Below are 27,554 nucleotides of genomic sequence, written 5' to 3'. Positions count from 1 at the left end.
TTAAAAACCACTTATGAGTGAGTACATGTGATAATTGTCTTTCTGGGTCTGGGTTACCTCACTCAAAATGATGTTTTCTAGCTCCATCCATTTGCCTGCAAAATTCAAGATGTTGTAAAAAGAAGCATTTTTTAAAATGAATTATCTTATTTGTTAGATGTGTTGAGACTCTGTAAGCCCAGCACCAGTGGCAGGATGGCATGTTTGAGGCCAGCCTGAGCTACATAGATAGACCCTATCTAAAAACAAATGCCAGTGCCCCATAAACCAAGCATTTGGAAAGCTGAGTTGAGGCCAGCCTGAGCTACATAGTGAGCTCTTGCCCTGAAACAAACCAACAAAGAACAATGTTACAACCAACCTAAACTGCCTGGCGGTGGTGGCGCACACCTTTGATCCCAGCATTTGGGAGGCAGACACACGCAAATCTCTTGCGTTCGAGGCCAGACTAGTCTACAGAGTAAAGTCTAGTTCAGCCAGGACTACACAGAGTAACCCTGTCTTGAAAACAAAACTATAAATAAACAAATAGCCTGAATCCTTTACCCATGATTTATTTATTAAAATGTACCTAAATTTTTACTAAATTAATAGTCCATGTGTAATTTCAATAGAATGGCGAGCAGAGCCTACAAATTCACGGGACGTGGAATTAGCTCTTCTTTTCTTCTGCTGCTTGAAACCCTTGCAGCTTTTCTTCTAATTCCTTCTGGTCTCTCGAATATTGTTCAAATAGTGGCTGATAGATATACATTCCTCCAACAATTCCAAGGGCGACAGCAAAGAGCACCTGTGAAACAGTCAGTCTCCTGAGCATCGCCAAACAAGTAGCACACAGGCTGAGGGCGACTATGCTCCGCAGACCGCGAATCTCTTCAGACCTGTTTCCAAAGAAAGGGGGACAAAAAAGGGACCACTTAGTACAGGAGCCTTTTTAAAAAGTGCCTTCGGAGGCCAGCAAGCGTCAGAGTCCCTGGAGCAGGAGTTACAGGCAGTGGTTGGCGTTCAGCACAGGTGCTGGGAACTGAACTCCTCTGGAAGAGCACTATCCACTCTCAACCCCTGGGCCCTGTCTCCAGCACAACTGCCCTTTCAAAGATTTATTACGAGTTTGCTCTGGTGTTAATGTTTTTATAATATTTAAGAATCGCTAACTAAATCCCAGCACTTGGGAAGCAGAGGCAGGTAGATCTCTGAGTTCAAGTCCAGCCTGGTCTACAGAGCGAGTTCCTAGACAACCAGAGATACACAGAGAAACCCTGTCTTGAAACAAACAAACAAACAAATGAAAAAAAAATCACTAACTAATAAATACAAATACATAGGGGTTTGCAGGACAGCATATAGATTTACTATGGAATATTTTCTAAAAGTTCAATTTAGTTGCCAATAGTTACAAATCTTATTTTACATTTAACTTTGTATTTCCTCCAGGCACAGCAGTGCATGCTCATATTCCCAGAACTCGGGCACACACAAGAGGATGGGGAGCACAAGGTCACCCTTTGGCTCCATGCCAGTTTGAGGACAGTCTGGATACCATAACAGGTCTCAAACAAACAAAAAGCAAAGCCAATCAACAACAACCTTAAAAAGGAACTTATAGGGAATGAAGGGCAGAGGGAGGCTTGAGAGGACGCTAAATACCCTTCTATTACAGCACCTTCCCACTGAGTTCTTTCCTGGCGTTCGCCTGTTTGTCCTGGTTCTTTGAGACAAGGCAGGCTGTTCTAGAGATTACAGTTCTGCCTTCCCCTCCAAAGTGCCAGGATGACAGGCTTATCCCACTAACCTAGCCATGTTAGTCTTCTCTGTGTGTGTAAACTGGAAGCTTTTAAAATGGCAAAAGGATGGAAAGGGATGGCAACCACCTTGCAAGTCATGCAAAACTTTTTACTCCAAAAGATACCTGAAGGGAAGTCAGACATGACTGTCTCATTTTAAATTTTATCTAAATAATAATAAAATGTATTAATAAATAATAATAAATGACTTTTCACTATTTCTTCTGCAGTAGTCATAATTTTTAGCAAGCTTTATGACAAAAATATTTAAGAGGCTATAAGAGCCAAGAGTGGTGGTACTTGCCTTTAATTCCAGCACTATTAGGGGATGGGGATGGGGGGTTGGGACAGAGTTCTGTGAGTTTGAGGCCAGTCTAGTCTATATAGTGAGTTCCAAGCCAGCCAAGGCTACATAGTAAGATCCTATCTCAAAAAAAGTAAAACAACACAAAACAACAACAAAGTTTGTTGAGTTCCTTTTGATATTTTTGGAGATATCAAATGCAGACCATTACATGCCTTTTTTGAGAAAAACAGGATAAAGATTTTGCTTCTAGTTCCAACAACTGAAAATAGTGGAAACTCACAAATGGACATAGCACCTTCTAGATAACAGTGCTGCTTGTCAGTCACCTTGGTATGATGTTAGTGAATGAGAAGAGCAGAGCGAAGGAGCCACACACTCTCTGGATTCTTAACCCAGGCCCAGGTCACAAAAGTCAGTAGCATTGATTTTCATAAATTTTATAATGGCTCTCAAATGGAATTTAAGCTCATCAGGGAAAAGAAGGTGTGTTTTCTCTTAGATTACACATTTGATCACACAAATGACAATTTTACCAATCTTGCTTTGGTTCAATGGCGAAGAGTTTACAAACAAAAAAGGAACAAAAGCCAGAGGCCATTTGAAACTGTTTCTAATGTAGTGGGGTTTCTTGTTTTGTCTTTTGGTTTTTTTGTTGTTGTTAAATCTGAGTCTTTTGACTGGGCAGTAGTGGTGGTGCAGGCCTTTAATCCCAGCACTCAGGAGGCAGAGGCAGGCAGATCTCTGTGAGTTTGAGGCCAGCCTGTTCTACAGAGTGAGTTCCAGGTCAGGCTCCAAAGCTAGAGAGAAACCCTGCCTCGAAAAAACAATCAATCAATCAATCAATCAGTAGATAGATAAATAGACAAATAAATAAATAAATAAATAATCTGAGTCTTCTGAACCTCAGTTTGTTCAGTAGACCCCTTCCCCCCCTTTTAAAAGATGATAATTGTATCTTGGGTTTCATGAACTGAACTTTCCAGGACAAACAAAAACAAAACACATTCGTTAAACATTCTAAAAGTAACGCTGACTAATTAGAACTTCAGTGACTATGAGGAGCCAGGAAGTTGCAGGCCTCCAAGTCAAATTACCTTGGACTATCTTTAACCCTAAATAGTCAGACTTTAGCCATCTGTATGTGGTCAAACATCTTTATGACTATCAGGTAAAATGCTGGGATGCAGTGACAAGCCCTTTCTTTCCACCAGCTCAGAAGCTAAGAATGTTAGCAGAGGGCATCTGAGGCCTGAAGGACAGACGTCCCCATCTACCTGATGTTTCTACCGATGCATTTTTAAAAGTTTTATTTTATGTGTATGAGTGTTCATCTTCATGTACGTAACTGCAACAGCATGCATGCCTGATGCCCTCAGAGGCACCGAGCCACAGTATGTGGGTACCGGAAATCAAACCAGGGAGTTCTCCAAGTGCAGTCAGTGCTAACCACTGGGCCATTTCTCCAGCCCCCACCAACATTTTGTTTTAATGCTTTGATTGCTCAGCATGGTGGCACACACCTTTGATCCCAACATTCATGAGGTAGAGACAGGCAAACCTCTCTAAGTTTGAGGCCAGCCTGTCGACATAGTGAGTTATAGGCCAGCCACGGTTATATAGTGAGGACCTGTCACCAAGTTAGATAAATAGATGAGGCCGAGTGTGGTAGTGCACGCATTAAATCCAGCACTCGCGATGCAGAGTCGGGAGATCTCTTGAATCCAAGGCCAGCCTAATCTATATAGTGAGATCAACTCAAGAAAATGAACTGAAAAGAAAGTAGAGTAATTTGGAAGAGAAATCCCCTGGGGGTGGTGAAAACAGATTAATAATAAATATTCATTGATATGGGGCTCAGAGGTTAAGAGCACTGGCTGCTCATCCACAGGTCCTGAGTTCAAACCCCAGCAACCACATGGTGGCTCACAACCATCTATGATGAGATCTGGTGTCCCCTTCTGCCGTGCAGACATACATACAGGCAGGTCACTGTATATATATTAAATCTTTTAAAAAAACTTCATTTAATTAAAAAAAAATCCACTGACGTATAACTTTCTGTCTCCTGTAAGACCTTGATGAACGGTTCCCAGGCGAGGACGCGGCATGTGGGGTGAGCGCCGAGGTCACCCGGGAGCTGGTTCTCAGCACTTCACTGCCTCCCTCCGCTCTGTTACCTCCTCAGCGGGCGCTCGCGAGGTGCCGGGAGCAGGAAGGCGTCCAGTCCTTACTTTTGTCTTTTCCAGGACTGAACTCCTGTCAGGTAGGTGCAGCCCAGCACCACCTAAAGACTCAGCCGCTTCCGGCCGCATTTCCGGCTGTGGATGGGCTGGAGCAGCCCCGCGACGGCGGCTCGCCGGGCCCAATCTTAGTGGTGCGCGTCCGCCCGGGAGAAGGTGCGGGGCAAGCTCCTTGTGGGCTGCAGGTGGCTGGGAAGGGATGGAGCCCGAGGCCGGCGACCACGGCCTGGCCTTCCACAGTCTCCACAGCGGCTCCGGCGAGATGAAGCTGCGGAAGAGGAAGTCTACGCTGTACGTGAATACGCAGGAGAAGCGCTCTCAGCGCGGCGGTGAGTGCCGGGTGCGCCGCAGAGCTCGCGGCTCCTGCGTCTTGGCGGGCTGTGCATGGCAGTGGAAAGGAGCAGAAGCTCGCTGGATAGTGCCTTCGCTGTGCGGTGCAGGCTGTGCTTGGACTTGCCGCAATCCTCCTGCCTCAGCCTCCCCATTGACGTGCGGTGATGACATGATCACACCGGGCATAACAGATTTTAACATAAAATCTGATTCCCACACTCACATACACACGGACTGTTAACAACTAAAGTAGAAAATACTCTGTATTCAGCATGCAGCTGAAAAGCAAACTTGGGAGGTGGCCGATCGGCCTGGGTTTGAATACTACCTAGTCAGTAACAGCATTTTTATTGTGGGCAAAGCAGTTTTCTGAGCCTTAGCTTCCTCATATCGGAAAGGAATCACCAGTGGCAGGGCGGGGGAGGCGGGGAGATTCGGTTAAGGACCCACCAGTGGTGAACAGGGGTGGGTGTGTCCCCGCCCCCTAGTGGGGTTTCTGTCTTTTTGCAGTGGTTGGAGGTGTTCATGGGTTGTTACCTGTTCCCAACACACTGATAGGGAACAAGCAGGCTAAGCAAGAGTCCCACCCTTAGCTAACTCTGCAGCTGGTGTAGTAAACTTAACTAGGTAACATTTGTGGAGTGGTGTGAAGGGCCTTAACAGAGCCGGAGCCAGAGCCAGGAAGACCACAGTTGTGTATCTAAAGGAGGAGCTGCCACAGTCGCTACTTTGATTTGCTTTTCAGGTCTTCTTGGAGAAAGCACTTACCTGGTCTTGTTTACCATTGCTCTGCGAATACTTAACTGCTTCCTAGTGCAGACGAGTTTCGTTCCTGATGAATACTGGCAGTCTCTTGAAGTTGCACATCACATGGTCTTCAGATATCCTTTATAGTGCCTTTCTTTGGTTCAAGACAGGGTTCCTCTGTCTAACAGCACTGGCTGGCCTGGAACATGCTTTGTAGATCAGGCTAGCCTTGAACTAACAGGGATTCACCTGCCTCTGCCTCCCAAGTACTGGGATTAAAGGCCGGTGCCACCGTGCTGGACTCGCGAAACACATTTCTAATTTGAGGAAAGTAAGATTTTAGTAGATCAAATATTCAATATAAAGTAAAACCCTGTGTTTTAAGGATTAGGGTGCAGTGTCGCGGTGCATTACCTGCCTAGCATGTCCAAGGCTGGCGATCAGTTCCTACCATCAAAACAAAAAACTGTTTTAAAACTTCATTGTCAAAGAAAAAAAAATATGGGTTTATATAGATAAGTATAAATTAATTTTTCAGTACTATTTGCTATTTGGTCCTTGACATTAGTAATTATGGTTATCTGACCTGGGAATGGACAGAGAGACTGAGGGGCTACACCTACCCCCTCATCTTTGCGAGCATTTACAAGATTCTGCACCTTTTGGGGAAAGACAGTGTTCAATTGCTGGTAAGTTTAAATTAAAGTGACCAAAATTGTTAAATCCAGATGTGCTCCTTTTTCAAGAGCTAACTGGTAATAACTGAATGATAACTGAATAATAACAAAGTTATTATTCACAAAATTTGTTCCTAAAAGGCTACTGTTGGTAAAGTCCAGCCCCGTCCAGGAAGCCCACTGTACCAAAGACACTGATGTAGAATTCTTCAATATATTTAAAAATAAATTAAATTTTAAGTAAAAGTAAATGGCTAGAGAGTTAGCTCAAGGTTAAAAGCCCTTGTCCACTCTCATAAAGACCAGAATTCAGGTCCCAGCACCCATGAAAGAAGCTAAGTGTCCCTGCAAATACCTGTGACACCAGCTCTGAAGAGGTAAACAGAAGATTATCCCCGGGTTGTACTCCACCCTGTAAAACCCCAGTCCCCAGGTCAGGGAGAGACCCTGCCTCAAAGGGAACGTGTGACAGAGAAAGAGGTCAAACACCTTTTAGCATCTTTGTGTGCACACACACATAAAGCATACACAAATAAAAGACGATGAGAAAATCTGCTGTGAGAACGCAGTTTAAAGAAGGCAAAATATCTGTTTTATATGATGTTTTGATTCATTGGATTGGGGAGAAAAATTAGTGTTGACAAACATTTAATAACCTGTATCATCACTGTGCTATGTAGTAAGGCTGCAGTTTCTAGGCTATGGAGCCTGTGCACAGGACCTGAGAAGTCTGTCTAGTCCCACTCTCAGTTTTAGGATCCTTTGGAAGAGGGGCAGGAGGGAACCAAACCAAGCCCTTGAGCATGCCAGCAGGTCCCACTGGGGTACACGCCGGCAGGTCCCACTGGGGTACACGCCGGCAGGTTCCACTGAGGTACACGCCGGCAGGTTCCACTGAGATACACGCCGGCAGGTTCCACTGAGGTGCATGCCAGCAGGTTCCACTGGGGTACATGCCGGCCCTCAGGGTCTGTCAGGCTGTCATCAAGTTGGACCCAGGAGTTTGGACTGTTTCTTTTTGGTCAGGGAAAACCAGGCTCCAGTATTTCAAAGGGAGTCCAATTCTGAGGTGCTATGTGGCACCTAGAAAGACTGAGGCTCTGGATTAGCTTGTTTGACACAGGGCTGTTCCTCTCTTTGCAGTGGCTGAGGCCATCTCCAAAAAATCCATTTTTTTAAAAGATTCATTTATTCATGTGTGCTTGGCACACTAATGTTGGTGCTGGTGGCCAGAAGGGTTCAGATGCTCTAGTGCTGGTAGGTACCCGTGAGCTTCCTGACCTGGGTGCTGGGAACTGAACCTGGGTCCTCTGAAAGAGCAGCAAGCACTCTTAATCACTAGTCATCTCTCCAGCCCTGGATTTAAAACCTTTTATTGTTAAGAGTCCAGGCTGCGGTATCAGGTCTACCTTGGTCTGAATCCAGGCATCAATGCTAACTGACTCTAGAGCTTTGGGCACATAGCCTAACCTCTCTGTGCCTTGGTCTCCTCGTGTGTTAAACAAGTCTCAGTGGCCTGGTGTTGTTGGATGTTGTTAGAAGGAATGAGCTAATGCATGTAATACTTGCTATGATACCCAGCACATAGTACTATAAATGCTTGACTGAAAAACAAAACCTACCGTATGTTTCTAAAAGAGAATCTTTTTTAAAAATAATTTTTTAAAGATTTACTTATTACAAATACAGTGTTCTTCCTGCATGTATGCCTGCAGGCCATCAGATCTCATCACAGATGGTTGGTGATGTGTGGCTAAGAAATTGAACTCAGGACCCCTGGAAGAGAAGCCACTGCTCTTAATCTCTGAGCTATCTCTCCAGCCCTAAACAAGTGCTTTTTTTTCTTTTTCTTTTTGGTTTTTCAAAATACGGTTTCTCTGTAGCTTTGTCCTGGAACTAGCTCTTGTAGACCAAGCTGGCCTTGAACTCTCGAATGGGAATGCAAAGAGTGTTGGACTAGAAGTCCAAACATCAGGGAGGAGTCGTTCCAGACACCACTCACACAGGCACAATTGATGCAAAAGCAAGAGGATTTTTATTCTGTCATGACAGGGCCCTTCAGGTTCGGGATATGAAGGACTTCCGATAGCTGTTACAGTCCATCTTTTAAAGCAAAAAGCCACAGACACAAGGAGGGGGAACCTGAAGGTTGTTTTTCAACTTATTGGATTGGCTTATTCAAAGGGTTACTAGCAGTGATTGGTCTATTCCAGGGCAGGAGAATAGCTGCGTGATCAGGTGAGATAAGGGAGCATCTCTGTGGTCTTCCTGACCTTGTTCTAGTGACTAAATCAATACATCAGGAACTGAGTCAACATCTATGGGTTATATTTGCCTCAATTTCCAGAATGGAGTTATGTTTGAAGATTATTCACAAAGACACAGGAGGATGAGCAGTCCTGCATGTGTGTGTGGGGGCGACTGTCTGTTTCCAAGAGAGAGTGAGTGTAAAGTCTTAGGGTTGAGGGGGCTTACAAATGCATTTAGAGTCTTTCAAGAGATTCGCCTGCCTCTGCATCCAGAGTGTTGGGATTAAAGGCATGCACCACCACCACCCTAAAATAGAATCTTAACACAATAAAATGGTTTCAAGCTGCTCAGGAGGAGCTCAGTGATAGCGCACGGCCCTAGGTTCAGTGCCGACTATACAAAGTATATTAGTGTTGTAAGATATACATAAGTATAAAAATGGGTAAGTGGGGTATGGTGTCTCACACTTGTAAATCCCAATACTTGGGGGTGCTGGGACATAAAAAGACAGCGGGGCTACATAGCAAAGCCTTTCCAAAAGATGGGGGAGAGGCTGCTTTGCAAGCAAGAGCCGGCAAGCTAAGCACACACCACCCGCGCCTGAGTGACTACGGAGATGGGAAGGTGGCTTCCTGCAAATGGTTAGGTTTTGTTTTTATGGCAGTTCAATATGAACCAGGATGATGTGCTCAACAAACCTTTCCTTTTTACCCACTGAAGATCTGGATTCCCAGACTGGGCCAAGCTCTTCTCTCTGCTGTAGCGGATGTAAGACTGTACTCACTCATGAAGCACGTGGGGAACCAGGAAGTGGCACGATGGGTGGTAAGTCCCAACACTGTAGACATTTGACAGAGCATGCGTGGGCAGATGGGCCCTAAGACAGCTGGTCTCTGGCACTGCCTGGAAATTCTCCCATAATTAAGAACAGTAAAATCTGGGTGGTACATGTCATCTCCTGACTGAGCCCCAAGTGGGACAGGCTGGATCACAAAGCCGGCTATGGAAGCCCTTGGGCATCTAAGCTGTCAAGAGTCCTCATCTCTTTCCTTAGTCTTTGGACATTCTGGAAGCTGCTTTACAGCCTATGTTCGCTGTCCCTGCCCAGCCCTGAGGATCACCTGAGAAAGCCCTTTGCTTACTGAAGCACAGCCCTAGCTGGAGAACCTGAAGGGACTGGGCTTGTGTGAGGGAGGGCATGGTCTGAAATAGGCTTATTTCTCATGCTTGTGTTTTTTTTTTTTTTAAATTTATTTATTTATTATGTATACAGTGTTCTGCCTGCTTGTATGCTTGCATATCAGAAGAGGGCACCAGACTCATTACAGATGGCCGTGAGCCACCATGTGGTTGCTGGGAATTGAACTCAGGACCTCTGGAAGAGCAGCCATCTCTCCAGCCCCCCTTGTGTTTGTTTGTTTACTTTGTTTTGTTTTTTAGACAGGGTCTCCCTACATAGCCCTGCCTGTTCTGGAACTCACTGTGTAAACCAGACTGATCTCAAATTCACAGAGACCCTTCTGCCTTGTATCTCCCAGTCAAACTGTACCCCCAATGGGGGAATGGATCGTGCAGTGCCACGGTTTCCTTACTTCACTCTGCCCACGTGAATCATTTACTGATTTTATTGTTTCTATCACAAAATACACTCTAAATTCCAAGTTTTCCATTCACCAACACATTTTTGGACTATGATGTATTAGTAACCTGGAGGAAGGGCCTATTTGTGCCGACATTGTTTCTTTACATTTTAAGATGTGTTTTATTTTCTGTGTGTCTGGATGTGGTGCCCATGTAGGCCAGAAGAGGGTGTGGGATTCCCTGCAGCTGAAGTTAGGTGTTTTGTGAGCCACCGGCAGGGTGCTGGGACCTGAACTCCTGTCCTCTAAGAGAGCAGTAAGTGCTCTTAGCTCCTTGGTCTGTTTTGTATTTTACATTGTAAAAAGAAAATTAGCTTAGTGACTAAGTCCCCGCTAATTGATTCAGACATGGACTCATCCCCATGGCAACTATTTTTATGTTTTATGCGCACTGCGAAGGCACCCGTGAAGTGGTAGCAGAGATGGCAGCCCACCTTGGAGACCTTCCCTGAGTTCTCCTCAAGGAAAACCTTTTCCATCATGAAAATCAGAACCTTTTTGTTTTGTTTGTTTAGGTTTTCAAAACAGGGTTTCTCTGAGTAGCCCTGACTGTCCTGGAACTCGATTTGTAGACTAGGTTGGTCTTAAACTCACAGAGATCTGCCTGCTTCTGCCTCCCAAGTGTTGGGATTACAGGTGTGTATCACCACTGCCCGGCTTTCTTTTTTTCCATCAGAACCTTCTGAAAGCACTACCAACTTAGCATTAAGACATGCCAATCTGTTATCAGAGCTGCGGGTGGCACAGGATAAAAACAGCGTTTGGCCATGTCTACTTTTCAGGCATTTCCTCTTTGACATAGCTTCTGTAGCATCTGGACCCGTGCTTTCTACAGAAGATAACACTTTATCCATTTCCTACTGCAGCTGTACTCACTCCTGACTTCTTAGTTTTTTTGCCAGCTGTGCTCCTGGTTCACGTGGTACTGCTGTACCCGAACCCTCACGAACACCACGGAGACTGCCCTCACTGCAATTGCCCTCTTCTACTATCCCCTGGAAGGCTCGAGGTCCATGAACAGGTAAGACAGGAGGTCTAGGATGTGCTTTGGAAAAACCCCAAGTATCAACATTTTCTATCCAGTAGATCCCACGTGTTCATGGGACTTAGAGGAACCAAAGGTTTCCAATGAGTGTAACAGAAAACAGTCACACTGCATGGTGAATCTTAAAAGATGGCTGGTCACAAAGTGTAGATGGTGCTTAGGACACCCAGTAGTGTCCAGAGCTCGCTGAAGTAGCAGTCTATCATTGGTGGGCTCCAAAGGACTAGAAGAAAGAGTATTGGATCCTTGCCAAGCTCTACTTGAAGGTACCCATGGGAGACAGGCATAACTAGCCTTCGGCAAGAAATCAGCCAGAATAAGTAATCTTCACTCAAGCTGGGACTGCCTTCCGGTTCCCTAAAGCAATCAGAAGGCAGGCTAAGTGTTCCTGCAGATCCACTGACCAGCACGGGGGAGGGTCAGCAGAGCTGAATAACAGGGAAAAAAACAAAACCCAGACCAAGCCGAGAGAAATGTCTGAGCAGAAGCACGGAGCTGAGAGAGCTGTAGGCGCTAGGCAGGTAGTGTGGGGAGCAAGTGTGTGGGAGGGAGGAACAAGCAAGGGTGAGGCTGAGATGGAGCCAGGCTCCACACCTTGGGTTTTATTCTACACATAGTAGAAAACCACCAGAGTCAAACCTGAGTTCAAAAGAATGTACTAAATCTGGGTATGCTGGCATATGCCTTTAGTCCCAGCACTTACGGAGGCCGAAGTAGGCAGATCTGTGAGTTTGAGGCCAGCTTCAACTAAGTAGTAAGTTAGAGGAGAGCCAAGGCCACACAGAGAGAGCCTGTCTCAAAAAAAGAAAAGAAAAGAAAAGGAAGGAAAGAGAAGAAAGAGAAAAAAAGGCAAAAGCAGTGAAAGGAAGAGACAGGAGCTTGGCCACAAACAAGCCGGTGCACCTCAGGCTTCTTGCACCAAGATTCTCCTTTCCTTAAGACAGGGCCCCACTGTGTAGACCAGGCTATCCTGAAACTCACTATGTAGACCAGGCTGGGCTCAAACTCTGAGAGCAGCCCGTTTTTCCCTCCCAAGTGCTGGGACTAAAGGTGTCTGCTGCCACCATGCTCCATTAAGATCATTTCTGCATTACATTTGGGTAAATGATGGAGGCTACTGGAAGTGAAAAAGATACAGAAAATGGCTGCTCAGTCTTGAGGAAATCTTGGAGTCCTGAGCCTGGGAGAGAACTAGAATATTTCAGTCCTGTAAGGTAATTAGGGAGCGTGGCCTCTAAGGCAGCTTGTGGGAATGGGCTTGTTCTGCTGTGCTCTATAACCCAAGGACTTTAACTCCCTGCTGTATTCTTTTATCAAGATGAGACCTAGCTGGGCCCCATCCTGTGGTTTCACTACCGATTACTCAGCTTTCTCTGTATGTCACATTCAGTTTGAGAAACTCTGGGTAGGTCTGTGAAAGACCATTGACCTATCTGGACATGGTGGCCATGCATTTATGTAATGCCAACACTGGGAGACAGAGGCAGGAGGATCAGGAGTTAAGGTACCATCTTTTATATACCAAGTTTGAGGCCAGCCTGAGCTACACAACAGACAAACAGAGTTGCCTGGGCATGGTGGTTCATGTCTACAACCCCAACTCTTGGGTGACTCTCTAAACTGCACAGCCTCACCCTGAACTCATGATCCACCTGCCCCAGTCAGTCTCTGAAGTGCTGGGATTACACACCTTCACACATCAGTAATTACACACCCTTGTGTGTGTATGTGTGTATACATGTGTCTTTCAAGTGAGTAGAATTTACTTAATTTTGGAGAAACAAAAACACCTTCCTTCTTGGGAGCAGTGCCTGGGGTCAGACACAGGACCTGAATGTTCTTCCATTAGGCTCCACTCTACAAGGTCGTATGGACTCAAGCCATCAATGAATAAATAACAGGATTTCCTTAAATGTCTGCTAAAGAAAGGATTTGTATTAAGAATCTTCTTCTTATTTGAAAGTGCTAACCTAGATTTGGTGGCACAGGCCTGGAACCCCAGCACCTGGGAGGCTCGGAGTATGAAATGAGCCTGAGCTATTTAAGTAAGACCCTGTCTCAAAAGTCCCCAAACCGGAGTCTCTCACAGAGGAACTAGCCGACTAACTTGGCCTTACCTTGCTCTAGTGTCAAGTACTCACTCCTGGTGGCACTTGCTTGCATAGTCCGCCCCACAGCGCTCATCCCATGGGTGCCATTACTCTTCAGTCATTTCCACCAAGAACAGAGAAAGCGCCATCTGACCCTGTATCGCTTTTTACCTGTAGGGTAAGTCTGGCCGTGGTGCCATCTATAATACCTTATTAACCTGAACATGACATGTTGTGGGAAAGATTTTGTATCCTTCAGCTAATTACTGTATCTAATGTCACAGAAAACTTTTTACATTTATGAGACTGATTAACTTGGTTTTTTTTTCAGTTAAACAAAAGTGTTTGTCTATTAGAATTTCCACTTTTATTTCCTAAAGTTTTCTCTTTTATTTATTAAGGGCTTTATAACAGTTTTGCTCAAATGACCCCATGATGTTCTTGGGTGTAAGTCATGCTAGTGTTCTTATTTTATAGTAAACAGAAACATGGAGAAATTTAAAATTAGCAAAGCCAGCGGATCAGGAACTGTTGAGTTGTCTAACCCAGCTGGCCTGAGCACCCAGCATGACACCCACTACAGCATCCAGTAGACTATCCAGACTGTCTTCTCATCCAGGGAGTGGACCTTGCCCAGCAGAGCATGGAGCTGCCGTGTGCCTCAGCTCTCTCAGTAGCTGGGTCAGACCCCTGTACGAGGCCTGGCCTCTAGGGCAGTGCCAGATACTGAGCCAGCTCCCAGTGCTCTGGCCTTTATGGGGAATACAGAAAACTGAAAGCCTTCAGAGGGAAAATGATAGGAGGGCAAACAGCGACAAAAGCCACTTGGAAATCGTGCAAGCACTCAGACTTTATAATGGGAAAATAGGGTTCACAAACAAATCATTTTTGTTTCTTGTTTTGCTTTTTTTTTTTTTGAGATGAGGTCTCACTATGTAGCCCAGGCCTGCCTCTACCTTTTAAATGCTGTAATTAAAGATATGTACCACTAGGCCTGGCCTGTTTGGCCTTGTTTTGTTTTAGAGACAGCCTTACCCTGAAGCCTTGGCTAGCCTGGGACATGCTATGTTAACCAGGCTAGCTTTGAACTCAAAGATTCCCTTCTGCCTCAGTTTCTGGGTGACCTTGAACCACCACACCTAACTAACCCAGGAAAAAATGTTGAACCTACTTCCAAACATAAGTTAAAAGAAAATCTTCATTGCATGGTGGTGGCGCACACCTTTAATCCCAGCACTCGGGAGTCAGAGGCAGGCGGATCTTTGTGAGTTTGAGGCCAGCCTGGTCTACAAGAGCTAGTTCCAGGACTGGCTCCCAAGCTACAGAGAAACCCTGTCTCGAAAAACTAAAAAACAAAACAAACAAACAAAAACAAAAAACTTCAAGCATGTCTTTTATCATGAGCAACTGTGTTAAAGGGTCACAACATCAGAAAGGTAGAGACTATTGCGCTAAGAGTAAATCAGCAGTGTCTGCTACAGGTTCATCAGAACATCTCCCAGCAGGACAGAAAGCCTGAGAAGACACATTTGAGCAGGGAAGGATCTTTGCGATGGAGGCAGAGCTCCCTGACAGACCGCATACATGCTGACGCCAGCGCTGCACAGAACAAAACAAAAGGACGTTCTGAGACCCACTGAGAAGAAACCAAATGACATCTACAGTACATGATCAACCGAACCTCATCTCCAGAGGACATAAAACGTGGAAAACTGCAAACAAATGAGGAAACACCCTAGCAGCTTCCAAAACTATCCAGTTTGGGAGCTGCAGTCTCAGTGGTTGAAAGGCACCTGTGGCTCCTGCAGAGGACCCAGGTTCAGTTCCTAGCACCCACATGGGGACTCACAGCTGTCCACAACTTCAGTTCCAGGGCACCCAACAGCTGTCTTTAACCTCTGAGGCCACAAGTCACCTACAGGGTGCATATGCATGCGTGCACACAAAACACTCATACACACAAATATATACTTTAAAGAAGTATCCAGATGGCCACTAAGTATAAAGGGATTCATCTTGCAGGGTGTGGTAGAACACATCTTTAAGCCCAGCATGCAGGAGGCAGAGGCAGGCGGATCTCTTGAGTTCTAGGCAGCCAGGGTTGCATGGTAAGACTCAGTCTCAAACAAAACAGAAACTCGCTCTGCTGTACTCAGTGGCTCAGTGCTTCTCTATCGTGCACAAGGCCCTGCGCTCAACACATCTTAAGAGACAAACCATACAAAATATCCTTCATAATCACATTGGAATGAAGTTAGACCATTAGCAAACAAACAAACAAACAAAGGTAAATATGCAAAAGCTAAAAGCCACCTTCATTACCTACAATCCCAAGAAGAAATCGCAAAGTGGAAATGAGGCAATGTCTCTCAGGAGGCTGAGGTAGAAGTTCAAGGTCACCAGCACCACTCACAAAAACAAAACTCTGCCAAACAGTGGTGGTTCACGCCTTTAATCATAGCAATCAGGTGGCAGAGGCAGGTAGGTCTCTGAGTGTGAGGCCAGCCTGGTCTACAGAGTTCCTGGACAGCCATCTTGTCTCAAAAAACAAAAAATTATATGGCTGTGTCTCCTTGTTACCTTTCTGTTGCTGTGTAAACACTGAACAAAAACAAGTTGGGGAGGAAAGGATTAATTACAATATACCGATTATAGACCATCACCTAGGGAAGCCAAGGCAGAAACCTGGGGGGAACTGAAGAAAGGGAACCTCGGAGGCCCTGCCTACCAGCTTGCTTCCTGTGTATTGCTCAGCTACCTTTCTTACAAGCCTAGGCCTATGGGCCGGAGGATGGCTCCGCTCAGTGGGTACACACTATGACATCAGTCAACATTTAAGAAAACACCACACAGACGTGTCAAAGGACAATCCGATAGAGGCAACTCCACAGCTGTGGTTCTCTCAGGTGTGACAAGTTGACAACTGATGGGAACTATGACAATGTCTGTAGCTAAATAACTAAAAATGGAGACTGTCTCAAAACAGAACCAAAGCAGTTTGACAGACAGCTACTCTCAGCACACACACAGGAAGACAGCCAATCTCAGAAGTACGAGGATAGCAAAGCTGCCAGCAGTCCTGGGAGCTGGGAAGCTGATCTCCTGTAATATACTTGGGGCCAGTTACATTTGGAACTTGTTTAAACCCTGGGAACTTTGAAATAATAAGTATTCATATTTTTATGTTGGCAGGCTGATTAGTCAAGAATAGATAAAATAGTGTTTTTTTTCTTAAGGTTGCTTCTCATCAGTGAAATATCCTTCAAAATGTAGGAACCCAGTTGGTGAACTTGTGAAGCATTTTTTAGACTTATGTATTATGTATACAGTATTCTGCCTGCATGTCATAAGAGGGCACCAGATCTCATTATAGATGGTTGTGAGCCACCACGTGGTTACTGGGAATTAGACTCAGGACCTCTGGAAGAACAGCCAGTGCTCTTAACCTCTGAGCCATCTCTCCAGCCCATAAAGCCTTTATTTTAAAGATTTATTTATTTATTATGTATATAATGTTCTGCCTGCATGTGTCCCTGCAGGCCAGAAGTTGGCACCAGATCTTATTACAGGTGGTTGTGAGCCACCATGTGGTTGTTGGGAATTGAACTCAGGACCTCTAGAAGAACAATCAGCGCTCTTAACTGCTGAGCCATCTCTCCAGCCCTTGTAAAGCATTTTTAAAGTATTTATAAAAGGCATTGGCCTGGAATCCGGCAGGTTCAAATGTGAGTAACCATTCTACTTTGTTTTTCAGAATTATAACCTTCAGTTTGTCTCTGATAATTGATCGCATCTTTTTTGGCCAAGTAAGTAAAAACAGATTAAACTAAAGGCTATTTTTAACCATTTACTGCTCTGAAACCTCAAGCTGGACTTGTAATGTTTTTGTATTTCAATCTGGGTGTGATGACACCAGCCTGGTGTGGTTTCACACCGAGAAGGCAGGAGGATCAGGTGGTCAGCATTATATTATCCCTGGCTGCACAGGGAGGAGGTGGAGGCCAGCTTAGGCTACAAGAGACCCCACCTCAGAACACAAACAGACCCATTAATATCTGGGAACAGAGGCAAATCTTTATAGTTATGACAGAATCCACTGAATCATTCCTGCCGTCTTTGGTGTCCTCTGCTGTGGTTTCCATAACACATGTCTTGATGTTTAATGATTTTAATCCTTAGTCATCCAGAAATCCTGTCAACCAAAACACTCTGCCCTTCATTTGGTTTGCAAACCAGGCTCCCACACTATGGGCAGTAGACTTCCACTTCTTTATATTCGGCCTTAAAAGGCACACTCAGCACGGAGTTACAACTCCGATTTGCAGCCTAGAAGATTTATTATTAGCTGTGCGTTTGAGACAAACCTGGTCTACAGAGCAAGTTCCAGGATAGCCTGGGCTACCCCGAGAAACCCTGTCTTGGGAAAAATAAAAATAAGTTATTAACAAGACTTCATGTCATTAGACTCACTACTGTAAGGCTGCTGCCTGATTTTTAAATTATTTAATATCATGATTCTATCCAATACTCAGAGGTCCAAGATCAGTTTCTGACACTATGTTCTTTTTTACTTACACCAGTGGACGTTGGTCCAATTTAATTTCTTGAAATTTAACGTGCTCCAGAATTTGGGGACATTTTATGGCTCTCACCCATGGCACTGGTACTTCAGTCAAGGGTTTCCAGTTGTCCTGGGAACACACTTACCCTTCTTCATCCACGGCTGCTTCCTGGCCCCAAGGAGGCTGCACATACTACTGCTGACCATGCTTTGGACACTGCTGGTGTACAGGTAAGACTGTTCCAATGTTCCTAAGAGATTCTCAACTATTCCGAAGCAGGCTTTTACTTTATTAGGCTAGAGCAGTAAGGTTATGGTAGAGGGAAGTAACAATAAGTGTATGGTGTTCAGCCAGTGACAATCGTCACTATCAGACATATCGCGGAGAGGGCTCAGCAGAGAGGCACCTACCACCATGCCAGATGTCCTAAACTGCGTCACCCTATGGCGTGAGCACGCCACCCCAAACACACACACCCAAACATTTAAAAATATTTTTGAATAAATGTATCCTTATTTCAAATTTGAGTAGTATTGCTTAACTGAATTGGTAATATTTTTCTAAGTGTAACTGAACAGTATAATCTCACTGACATGACTGTTTGATCATAATCACATTCTATTTAAAAAGGAGTTATGATTTCTGAGTGTGAAGCCAAGGAGGATGGTGTAATGCCAGCAGTGCCAACAATACAAACTAAAGCAGAAAGTGTCAAGAGTTTGAGGCTAATGAGAATTATGATTGAAAAATGGTTATCTCTTTTTAAAAAATTCCACCTGAGATACTAGAAAAATAGATCATGTTTATTTCATTTTAAATACATTGATTTTGTAGGAATGTGTAAAATTAATGTTTTGCCTTAATATCCTTTATTGTAGCATGCTGGGCCACAAAGAATTCAGGTTTATCTATCCAGTTTTACCATTTTGCATGGTGTTCTGTGGTAAGTGTTTTGTTTAATACAGAATACACTAAAAGATAGAAATAGTTAAGAGAAGCCAGGTGTGGCAGCATTGCCGCGATCCCGCACTGGAGAGGAAAAGGCAGGAGGATCAGCCACAGGGCAAGGGCAGCCTGGGATTTTGATAACAAGATCCTGTCTGTCTCAGAAGAGTCTAAAACATTAAAGACAGTGCCAGTTTATTTCCAACTTGGCTAGATAAAAACTTTCCTATTAGAAACTGTTACTGTAGTGATTTCTTTTCATAATCTAATGATCTGTGGGTGTTTGCTGTCTGATTTTGCAGGCAGGGCTGACCTGGACCTCACTATTCAGATGGCCTTGAACGAGGGTCATCCTCTTGCCTCAGCCTACCAAGTGCTGGGGTTACTGATGTGAGCCACCTTGCCTAGCTTCTGAATAGCTTTCCTCCTGTGTTACGTAAGGTAAAACAAGGATCCACCTGCCATTCCACTTTTCTTGCCAGGGCTAGAGGATGAGACAGAGTCTGGCTGGCAATCTCACTGTGTCATCCAGGCTGGCCTTGACTTCCTTCCTGATCATCCAGTGATGGGATGTCAGGCTTGCTGCACCATGCACCACTTCCCTTAGAATTATCAAGTCTTTCCTAAACACTTCAAATCCAAGCCTTATTCTGTTCTTGTGACCTGTTTTAACCTGTAAATGTCACTGTCGGTCACTGTTGTCTAATTAGTGACTTTTAATGCCATTTATTCTTACAAGTCACATCTCAGCCGTGCGCTCACTCACACCAACTGGACAAAGCACTGGGCCTAGGAAGGGCTCTAGATATGTGGGACCAGGGTAGCTGTCCAAACACATCAGCTCCTGAGTCCTGTCACTGCCCAGTCCATCAGGTGGAGCTTCTTGTGTGGGTCCCAAGGGAAGAGTGGGAAGGCAGGAGGCCTGGATCTGAAATCTGCAAATCCTTCCACCAGTCATTAGGTCATAGCAAATCAAAAGCAGGCTAGATTCAAGAGGCAGTAAAACAGCAAGATTTTTTTTCAGTCTAATGGCACAAAACCTACTTAAGCACAACTCATTTCAGTCCTTTAAGACTAGGTCTGGATAACGAGTTCCTTAGAGCATGAACTGTGCTTTGGTTTCTTATCAGTAACCGGAGGCTGCGATTGCCCAAGGTGGAGATGCTGAGATGCACTTGTGCTGATGTGCTGCCAACAAGTAGTAGGTGTCAAGTGGTTCACTGCTGGCCGCAGAGACCTTGCTTCCCGCTGACAGAGCACTTGTTCTGAGTTCGGGTCTGCCTATCCACACTGCTCATGCACTACTTCAAGACGGACTCTGTTCTAAAGCCAACAAGTCAGGGAAAAGGGCATCTTTCTGCACTCCAGCACTCTGGCTGCCGGGGCCAGAGGATTGCTGGTTAAGGCCGGCCTGCGTTACATGCATGGAAAGTTCCTGTCTTAAGGGGAAAAGATAAAACACTTGTAATCCTTACACTTGGGAAGTAGAGGCAGAAGAAACCAAAGTTCCAGGCCAATCCCTGTCCCTGGAAGCAACAGCTTCAACTTGAAGATCTTGCTTAATTGCCCAGGCTAGCTATAAACTGGCACCCTCTTGCCTAGACCTCCACATTGGCTGCGATCACTGCTGTGTGCTGCCTCACACACTGTATATTCTCTTGTTAATTTTGGTGTCTGAGTTCACAGTTCCACTACGGTCTTTCTTGTAGGACTCAGTACTCACGTGGTAGGTGAAAACACAGCTTTATTTCCTGCAGCAATCCAAACTTCCTGGTACCTATGTATGAGCCCACAAAACCCATACACATAATGTAAATCCTAGATGTCACATGCCCTCAGACTTTGTCTGCCAGGTTAAGCCTGGACAGCCATTACCCACGCCACACCTTTGACTCAGCAGGAAAAGGCTAGCTCCTGCCTGAGCGCACAATGGTGGTGAGTGCGCAGAGAAGCAGATTCATTATTTGCTACGGCTTATACTGTCTGCATGGAAAATTACATACAAATGAGCTCATAACACAAAAGCAAGACCGCCACGTTCCGCTTCCTCCTGCCCTTCTCTCCATGCAGGATACTCACTCGCCCACTTGAAGGCATGGCGGAAGGTAGCTCTGAGCTTCCTGCTTTTGTCAAATACGCTGCTGGCTCTCTATACTGGCCTAGTTCACCAGAGAGGCACTCTGGATGTCATGAGTCACATTCAGCAAGTCTGCCCCAGAGGTCCCGACCCAGCTTCAGTCTCCGTGTTCATCATGATGCCTTGCCACTCCACTCCTTACTACAGGTAAGGAAGGCAGTTCTGTCTGAGGTCCTCAAGGTCAGCCTGAAACAATACGGAAACTTGGGGTGCTTAACTATTGTGACCTTTCTACACAGCCACGTTCACTGCCCACTGTCCATGCGGTTTCTCCAGTGTCCTCCAGACCTGACTGGAAAACCCCAGTATCTTGATGAAGCAGATGCGTTCTACCTAAATCCCTTAAGCTGGCTACAACAAGAGTTTCGAAGCAATGCATCTCTCCCCACTCACTTGGTCTCCTTCAGTGTTCTGGAGAAGGTATGTCCACTTGAAATAGTCAATTCGGCATTTTAAACGGATGAGCACCATCCGCTTCACTGATCCCTTTGCTCCTGGGTGAGCTACTCTTCTAATGGCTATGGCAAATGCCCGACTAACACTAGCTTAAGGAGGAAGGACTTATTCTGGCTCAGGTTCGGGGCACGACCCCGTGGGTGGTGCAGTGGAGGAATCTGAGCCTGCCAGCTCTACGGAGCAGCATCTAAAAAGGAGGGATGTCCTGGTTCAGTTTGTTCTCCCCTTTTCTTTACGCAGACTTGACGGCAGCCCACAGGAATGTGCCATCCATATCAGGACAGGTCTTCCCTCAATTCTGTAAGGCACACAAACTCACCAGATGTGCTTCATTGTGTATTCATGTTCCTGTATACACATGCGGAAAGGCCAGAGGTTTAAGTTGATGCCTCCTCCTGTCTATCTCCACCACATTTTCTGAGTCTGGTCTCTCACTAAACCTGGAGCATAACTACTATAGCTTGTCAACATCCCCCCAGAATCCTATCTCTGCCCCCACTCCAATGACCCAGTGTGAGGACTATAGGTACGCACCACCATGCCTGTGTTTATTTATAAGACAGGGTCTCACTGTGTAGCCCACCTACCTCTGCCTCCAAAGTGCTAGGTAGTACTAAAGACGTGTGACTATACACAGCTACCATGCCCAGCTTTCTGTGTCTGTGTGCGCGCGCGAGGTAGGGGTCCAAATTTAGATCCTCATGCTAGGTCAGCAACCATGACCAGAGCCACCTTTTCTGCCCCTACCCCCCGCCCTCCAATGGTTTCTTAATCCAGTGAAGTTGATAAAATTTAATGATTACAACCCCATGTTCCATAACTGGTCTTTCCCCAGGAAAATCAGCCCCAGTTCTGTAGCTCACTAAATATGTTTAGCTACCACAAGTAGAAATCCTGCATGAATCATGAAGAGAAAAAAGTCACAAAGGAGAAATTATAGCTGGCAACTCTACATTTCTTTGAAACTGCACTTGACCAATGTGTCTGTACTTCCTTGTAGGAGATCCGTGCCTTCCTCACTTCGGGGAGCTATGAGAGGACCGCTATTGTCTTCCACACGCACTGGCCAGAGGGTCGGACTGGAAGTCACATACATGTCTATGAACGACGGGTACCCGGCAGCGTCGCCACAGGAGGGAATGAACTGTGAGGACAGCTGCAGAGACGCTGGCGTAACCAAGGGGAACTTCAAGTGATTCGTGAAATGAAGAGGAAGCCACTTGGGGGCGGCTGTACCATCTACCGTACCGAGGCATTCTGAAAAAACACTAGCACGACGCCAGATTTGACAGAGACCTTTAGTTTTCCTCACGGTGCAGTTTATTGTTCTTCCAGTGCTCAGGTGTGCAAGAGCGTTCACAAGAACAAGTCAGCAAGCTCTTCACAAGCCAATGGGCTCTTGATCCCACAGAGACAAAAGCGTGAGAGTAGAACACGTTAGAGGGGGTCCTTGTCTCAGCTCATTCCTCAAGCCATACTGCACACCAAGATGGTGGCACTTCCTGCCCTGTGTCAGCTGAGCTCAGCTACTCAAACCAAGCCTTGGTTCATGCACAGAATATTTCATGCCTGGCTTCCTTAATAAAACTACTTTTTTTTTCCCAGAGCAAAAAAAAAAAGTTTTTAACAAAACTAAGCTATAGGAAAATGCAAGTTAGTAAGCTGTGCTTTTGCATAATATAAAGCCATCAAACCAGTCTCTAGAAATGAAAAGACAGTCATCTTGGGGACTTCACCTTAACTTCAACACCAAACAAAGTAGAAAGCATCCACTTCTCTAAATTCCCTAATAAAACCATGAATCAGTATTTATGATCAAAAGGTAACTGCCCCAGTTCTATCTCAAGGTTTGCTGTGTGTCTTCCATTAGTGCGACTGTATTTATGCCATTTACCTTCCCTTTTAGAAGGCTGTGGATGCAGGTGCTTCTGCTCTTGTTTTCGGTGCCTGGAGTTTTCAATATTTACCATACGTTGCTTTTTATCAGGTCGACTGAAAGCAGTAAACACATTTTTTAATCTATGTTAGAGTTCAGTTTTCTAAAAGTAAAAATAACTTAATGCTTTTCTCCATTAATCTACTATCTGAGCACTGCAAAAAGATTAAATAAAATATAATTCTATTATAATACCAGGAAAGAGGGAATTCACTACTTTTCAACAATAAAGAAAAAACAGACATAAATACAACTGTACCGGCTGGAAGGGGAAACCAAATAAGTAATGAGGAACAGGAATGTGACAATAAAATAATGAGATGTTCCTTTATTCCAGTTTAAAAAATGTCTCGTGTCCGTTGGCTTTATCGCTCAGCTGAAATCTATAATACGCACACTTGCAAAGCAAAACTGCCTGACTTTCCCTGCACTCCACCACCATTGCTTCACACAGAGCCATGACGACTCCCCGCAGTCCTCAGCTCAGCACTGACTCCCATCTCTGGGTGCCTGTGCTCTCGCTCTGCAGTCTTTGCTTGCTTGGCCTTTTCTACAATGGCACAGATGTCAGTGTCTCTGCACAGCCCTTAAAATGGGGACTGACTTTGGAGTGAGTCAATGAATGCTGGGTAACTGCCAACCGATCCTCTCCACATAAATGTCAACAGGCACCTCCAAAACCAATCCACTTCTGGATCCTCTGCTTAGCACCTTCTTCTGGTATTCTCTGCGTAATATCATTCCAGATGTATGGAAATCACTTCCTTTCTACTCCCTTTACATAAGATAAACGGTTTTACTATGTGTTGTTTTAAATGTATCTTGTCTCCTCCCACCTCATCAGCGTCTCATGTGCAGACACCACAGCTGGTTTCACAGCTTGCCAATCAATCCTCTTGGCTGCTGCCAGTCAGCTAACGGTCCAGACACAATCCCACCCCATGACAAAATCCTTCCGAAATTCTCCATCTCACAAGACAGACACTTCAGGACGAAGCGGAGACCTTCCTAATTCCCTAGAGCCCACCTATTCACTCCTCCACACCTTTGCAAATGACCTTCCATTCCAGTAAGAGACCTTCCCTATACTAACCCTCACTTCTCTTCCAAAAGCCAGTTTCAGAACAAGTTTAGATGTAAAGTCACTTCAATCATGAAGCATTCCTGCCCATCTCCACACTGCCCTGAGGTCACTACACCTTGATGCCACTAGGTGCACACCTAATTCCTAAAGAGCCAGGGGTTTGCTCGCCACAGCACTAGACACCTGCGTCAGGAACTAAAGATATCAGAAAGCAGTCTCATTATTTTATAGGCACACTTGATTTATTCATAAAGATGGAAGTATGTGAATCTCAAAGGTAAACACCACATATATGCAGTTACAGAATAAAAAGCTGAAGGACAATGGACACAGGATTGACTATGGGGCATTGTGGCTCCTGACCACCCATCACCCTTGTCTGTGGTGACCCATCAATGAGTACTCTTACTGTCACATAAAACCAACGATGATTACAGAGGGGCAGCTGTGCATGGCCTGAACTTGACATTAAAATCTGTTCTAGCTTCCCATCAAAGATTATACTAAACTGAAAGAAACCAAATTGGCTCAAATAAGTTAATATACCCTTAACTAATTTTTAAGGTATAATTCAATCATTTGTTCAAGCCAATGGATTTTTCAGTTTACAATATTTAAGTTTTAAAACTTTTTCAATTTATTCTGAATTTCAGTGGTACTAAAGCTTGCCTCTTAAAAACAGTAACCTTCCAAGAAGCTCAGCGATTAAAAAAAAACCACTATGCAATATACCACTCTTAGAAGCTATTATAGTAACATTGGTTTATGTAAACCGACCTGGGTCCGAATGGAAGGGCGAAAATGTGCCCAAAGTGTCTACATATGTATCCGTCCAACTTCTCCAAACTGTCTTCCTCTACGCGATACTCCTCTAGTCCCTTAAGGTAGCATTTCACGGCACCAACAAACTGGGCAAAGAGCTTCTGGTCTTGTCCAAAGACACCATCCGGGAAAAACGGACTGATGAACTGATCCAGTTCTTTCCAGTGGTGAAAAGTGCCCAGTTCGTTCAGTAAGTACCACTGAATCATCTCTCTGAAGTCATTCATCCTGATAGGACTCGCTGCATTAACAGGGCTAGCAGATTCTTGTCCGGGACATTCAAACGTACCCAAACAACCCCTTCTGGTGAAATGGGTGTCCTTGCAATCAAACTTGTCCTTGTACGTGTATGAATTTGCATTTTTTCTAATTTCTTCGGAGTGACTGGGCTTTTCTCTCCCTCCATCCCTCTGTGCAGAGGGGCCTCTGCCATTCTGGTTCTGGTTCAGTACCTCATGCAGTGAGTACGAAGAATAACCATAAGCTGTTCTTGGCTTTTCGGTTCCTGCTTCTTTTGAAGCCCCAAATCTCTTACTGCCCTTCTCATCAAAGATGTTCTTGGTGGTATCTTTGAAATGTCGAAAAGTGGATTTGACTGAATCTGAGAACTTCTTTAGATTTTCCTTCACAGCTTCTTTGGCCTGTTTGATTTTCTCTTTATGGTGCCTCACGAACTCCTTGGTAGAATTCTTCATAGCATCAAACGTCTCCTTCACTGTTCCCAGGAACGTCTCCTTCGGCTTGCTCTTAGCCCTCTGGTTTCCTTTGCCTCCTCTCTTCCTCCCTTCGGTCTCTGACTTCCCATTCTGATCTTTTGCCTCAACATACAGTCTTTCCCACAAGTCAGAGCGCTGCTGCTCAAAGGTTAGCTTCTGCTCCAACTCTGCAAGTCTCTGCTGTAACAACAGGACTTCCTTCTCTTCAGTCCGCACACTAGGACAATCTGCGTGCTCCTGTGCCTGGCGAGGGACCAGCTGCTCAAGTTCTGCCCGCAGAGCCATAGCTGTGAGCTGTTCTCTCTCCAGGTCCCTCTTCAGCATCTTCGCTTCCTCTAATAGAGTCTCCCTTTCATTAACGAAACTCTTTGTTTTCTGTTTCTCCACTTCTAAGCAGTCCTTAAGAACCTGGTTCTCCTTAACTAACTGGGTACTTGTGCCTTTATCCTCCAACAATCTCATCAGCTGCCTGAGTTGCCGTAACTCTTCCTGCAGTGAGGACAGGTCTTTCTCCTTCTTCTCCAGAGATATTCGTAAATACTGGTTTTCTGCAGCAAGATTCTTTTTCTGGGTTTCAAAGGTAACCTCTCCCTCAGTACCGGTCCAACACCTTTCAAGGTTTTCTTTCAATGACTAGAAGGGTTTTTTTTTTTTTTTTGAAAGAGAAGAGAAATGAATGTCAAGTCAAGTCCTTGATAATTTAATCTAAATCTTAAATCTTGTAACAACCATAACCTTTACTGCCCACATATGTGTATGTATATAGGTTTGTATATGAGCATGCACATAAATCCTCTGGGTGTGGTAAAACAGTATTAAAAATTTGGAAATAAATGTTAAATGCCACTTGTCACATATTCAAGAAGGCTTCTGTTCTTGAAAAAAAAAATGAAAATTACAAGTATCACATGAACACTGATGAGAAGGGAGACTTCAAATAAGGACAAGCAAGGCAGAAAGAACTCCATCCATCTCTAATCGACTAAAGGGCTGAGTAGTTACTAGCAGACTCAAGGCTCCAGAGTCAATGCTCAGTGCTGCATACAGACACACCAGATCACACACATTCATACAGGCACACCACCAGATTACACACACTCATGCAGACACACCAGATTATATACACTCACACAGGCACAACACGATTACACACTCACACAGGCACACCACCAGATTACACATTCAGATACATTACACACTCACACCACCAGATTATACACTCACACACATACACTACCAGATTACACACACTCATACAGACACGCCAGATTACACAGTCACAAAGGCACAACACTAGTAGACACACACATTCACCACTAGATTACACACACTCATACAGGCACACCACCAGATTATACACATTTGTAAACTGGGAAAGTGAGGAAAACCCCTCCATCATGTTATTACGGGAGCTGACCTGAAAGATGCCTACAGAATAAAGAACTAAGATTTTTCTACTTATTCATTTATTTTGAGACAGGGTCTCTCAACATAGCCCTGGCTGTCCTGGAACTCACTAAGTAGATCAGGCTGGCCTCAAACTCAGAGATCAGTGCTGGGATTAAAGGCGCAGGAAACCACACTCAACACTAAGACATTATAAAGTTAGCTGCATTTGCCTTCTGTGAGTAAACATGAATCAGTCATTAGTATCCCGACTCAGTACCAATATGGATTAAAACATGTTCAGAAGGCAGCATGGTATGGTGTTGTATGCCTTTAATCCAGCACTGGGGTGGCTGGAAATGCTACAGTATGTCTGTATAAATTACAGTCTTGTGGA

General features: G+C 44.8%; 3 protein-coding genes across 10 annotated transcripts in view; 1 reads left to right on the top strand and 2 right to left on the bottom strand.

The window, feature by feature from the left end:
• Window positions 1-538: 538 nt before the first annotated feature.
• Window positions 539-4,586, bottom strand: Pigbos1 (PIGB opposite strand 1). Of its 4 annotated transcripts, none has more exons than XM_038321349.1 (2): window positions 4,140-4,586; window positions 539-881 (listed from the first exon to the last, which is right to left on the bottom strand). In XM_038321349.1, exon 2 carries the CDS (start codon window positions 815-817, stop codon window positions 653-655), a length of 165 nt encoding a protein of 54 aa, XP_038177277.1. In that variant the 5' UTR covers window positions 818-881; window positions 4,140-4,586; the 3' UTR covers window positions 539-652. The 4 variants fall into 4 exon arrangements, with proteins under 4 accessions (XP_038177277.1, XP_038177278.1, XP_038177279.1 ...); XM_038321350.1 differs by having other exon boundaries at window positions 4,166-4,586; XM_038321351.1 differs by having other exon boundaries at window positions 4,323-4,586.
• Window positions 4,401-23,480, top strand: Pigb (phosphatidylinositol glycan anchor biosynthesis class B). Of its 4 annotated transcripts, none has more exons than XM_038321345.1 (12): window positions 4,401-4,660; window positions 5,410-5,545; window positions 5,983-6,100; window positions 9,059-9,163; window positions 10,869-10,999; window positions 13,151-13,291; window positions 16,868-16,919; window positions 17,739-17,905; window positions 18,554-18,618; window positions 20,691-20,904; window positions 20,997-21,177; window positions 22,214-23,480. In XM_038321345.1, the coding sequence occupies exons 1-12, from the start codon at window positions 4,531-4,533 to the stop codon at window positions 22,361-22,363; spliced, it is 1,590 nt and encodes a 529-aa protein (XP_038177273.1). In that variant the 5' UTR covers window positions 4,401-4,530; the 3' UTR covers window positions 22,364-23,480. The 4 variants fall into 4 exon arrangements, with proteins under 4 accessions (XP_038177273.1, XP_038177275.1, XP_038177271.1 ...); XM_038321343.1 differs by having other exon boundaries at window positions 4,402-4,660; window positions 17,694-17,905; XM_038321347.1 differs by lacking the exon at window positions 13,151-13,291.
• Ccpg1 (cell cycle progression 1) overlaps window positions 22,511-27,554 on the bottom strand; it is a 32,957-nt gene continuing 27,913 nt past the window's right edge. Inside the window, exons 8-10 of one of the 2 annotated variants that reach the window (XM_038321342.1) lie at window positions 25,011-26,404; window positions 23,108-23,205; window positions 22,511-22,611 (exon numbers count right to left, since the gene is read on the bottom strand). In XM_038321342.1, the coding sequence (XP_038177270.1) occupies window positions 22,595-22,611; window positions 23,108-23,205; window positions 25,011-26,404 (1,509 nt within the window). In that variant the 3' untranslated portion in view covers window positions 22,511-22,594. Of the gene's footprint in view, window positions 23,206-25,010; window positions 26,405-27,554 lie in introns of both variants that reach the window. The other variant, XM_038321341.1, reaches the window with a different exon arrangement.

The sequence above is a fragment of the Arvicola amphibius genome, chromosome 3 (assembly GCF_903992535.2).
Source record: "Arvicola amphibius chromosome 3, mArvAmp1.2, whole genome shotgun sequence".
In the NCBI taxonomy this organism is placed as follows: Eukaryota; Metazoa; Chordata; class Mammalia; order Rodentia; family Cricetidae; genus Arvicola; species Arvicola amphibius.
The sequence above is the reverse complement of the archived record's forward strand: the minus strand, read 5'-3'. Positions and strand labels throughout refer to the sequence as shown.

What these genes read in the sequence shown, in the direction of transcription:
- Pigb (XM_038321343.1), top strand. Translation starts at nt 4,531, where the DNA reads ATGGAGCCCGAGGCCGGCGACCACGGCCTGGCCTTCCACAGTCTCCAC. An exon ending in AAGACAGTGTTCAATTGCTG is followed by an intron (nt 6,101 to 9,058) that starts GTAAGTTTAAAT and finishes TACCCACTGAAG; the next exon opens with ATCTGGATTCCCAGACTGGG. An exon ending in AGGAAGTGGCACGATGGGTG is followed by an intron (nt 9,164 to 10,868) that starts GTAAGTCCCAAC and finishes CTGACTTCTTAG; the next exon opens with TTTTTTTGCCAGCTGTGCTC.
- Pigbos1 (XM_038321349.1), bottom strand. Translation starts at nt 817, where the DNA reads ATGCTCAGGAGACTGACTGTTTCACAGGTGCTCTTTGCTGTCGCCCTT.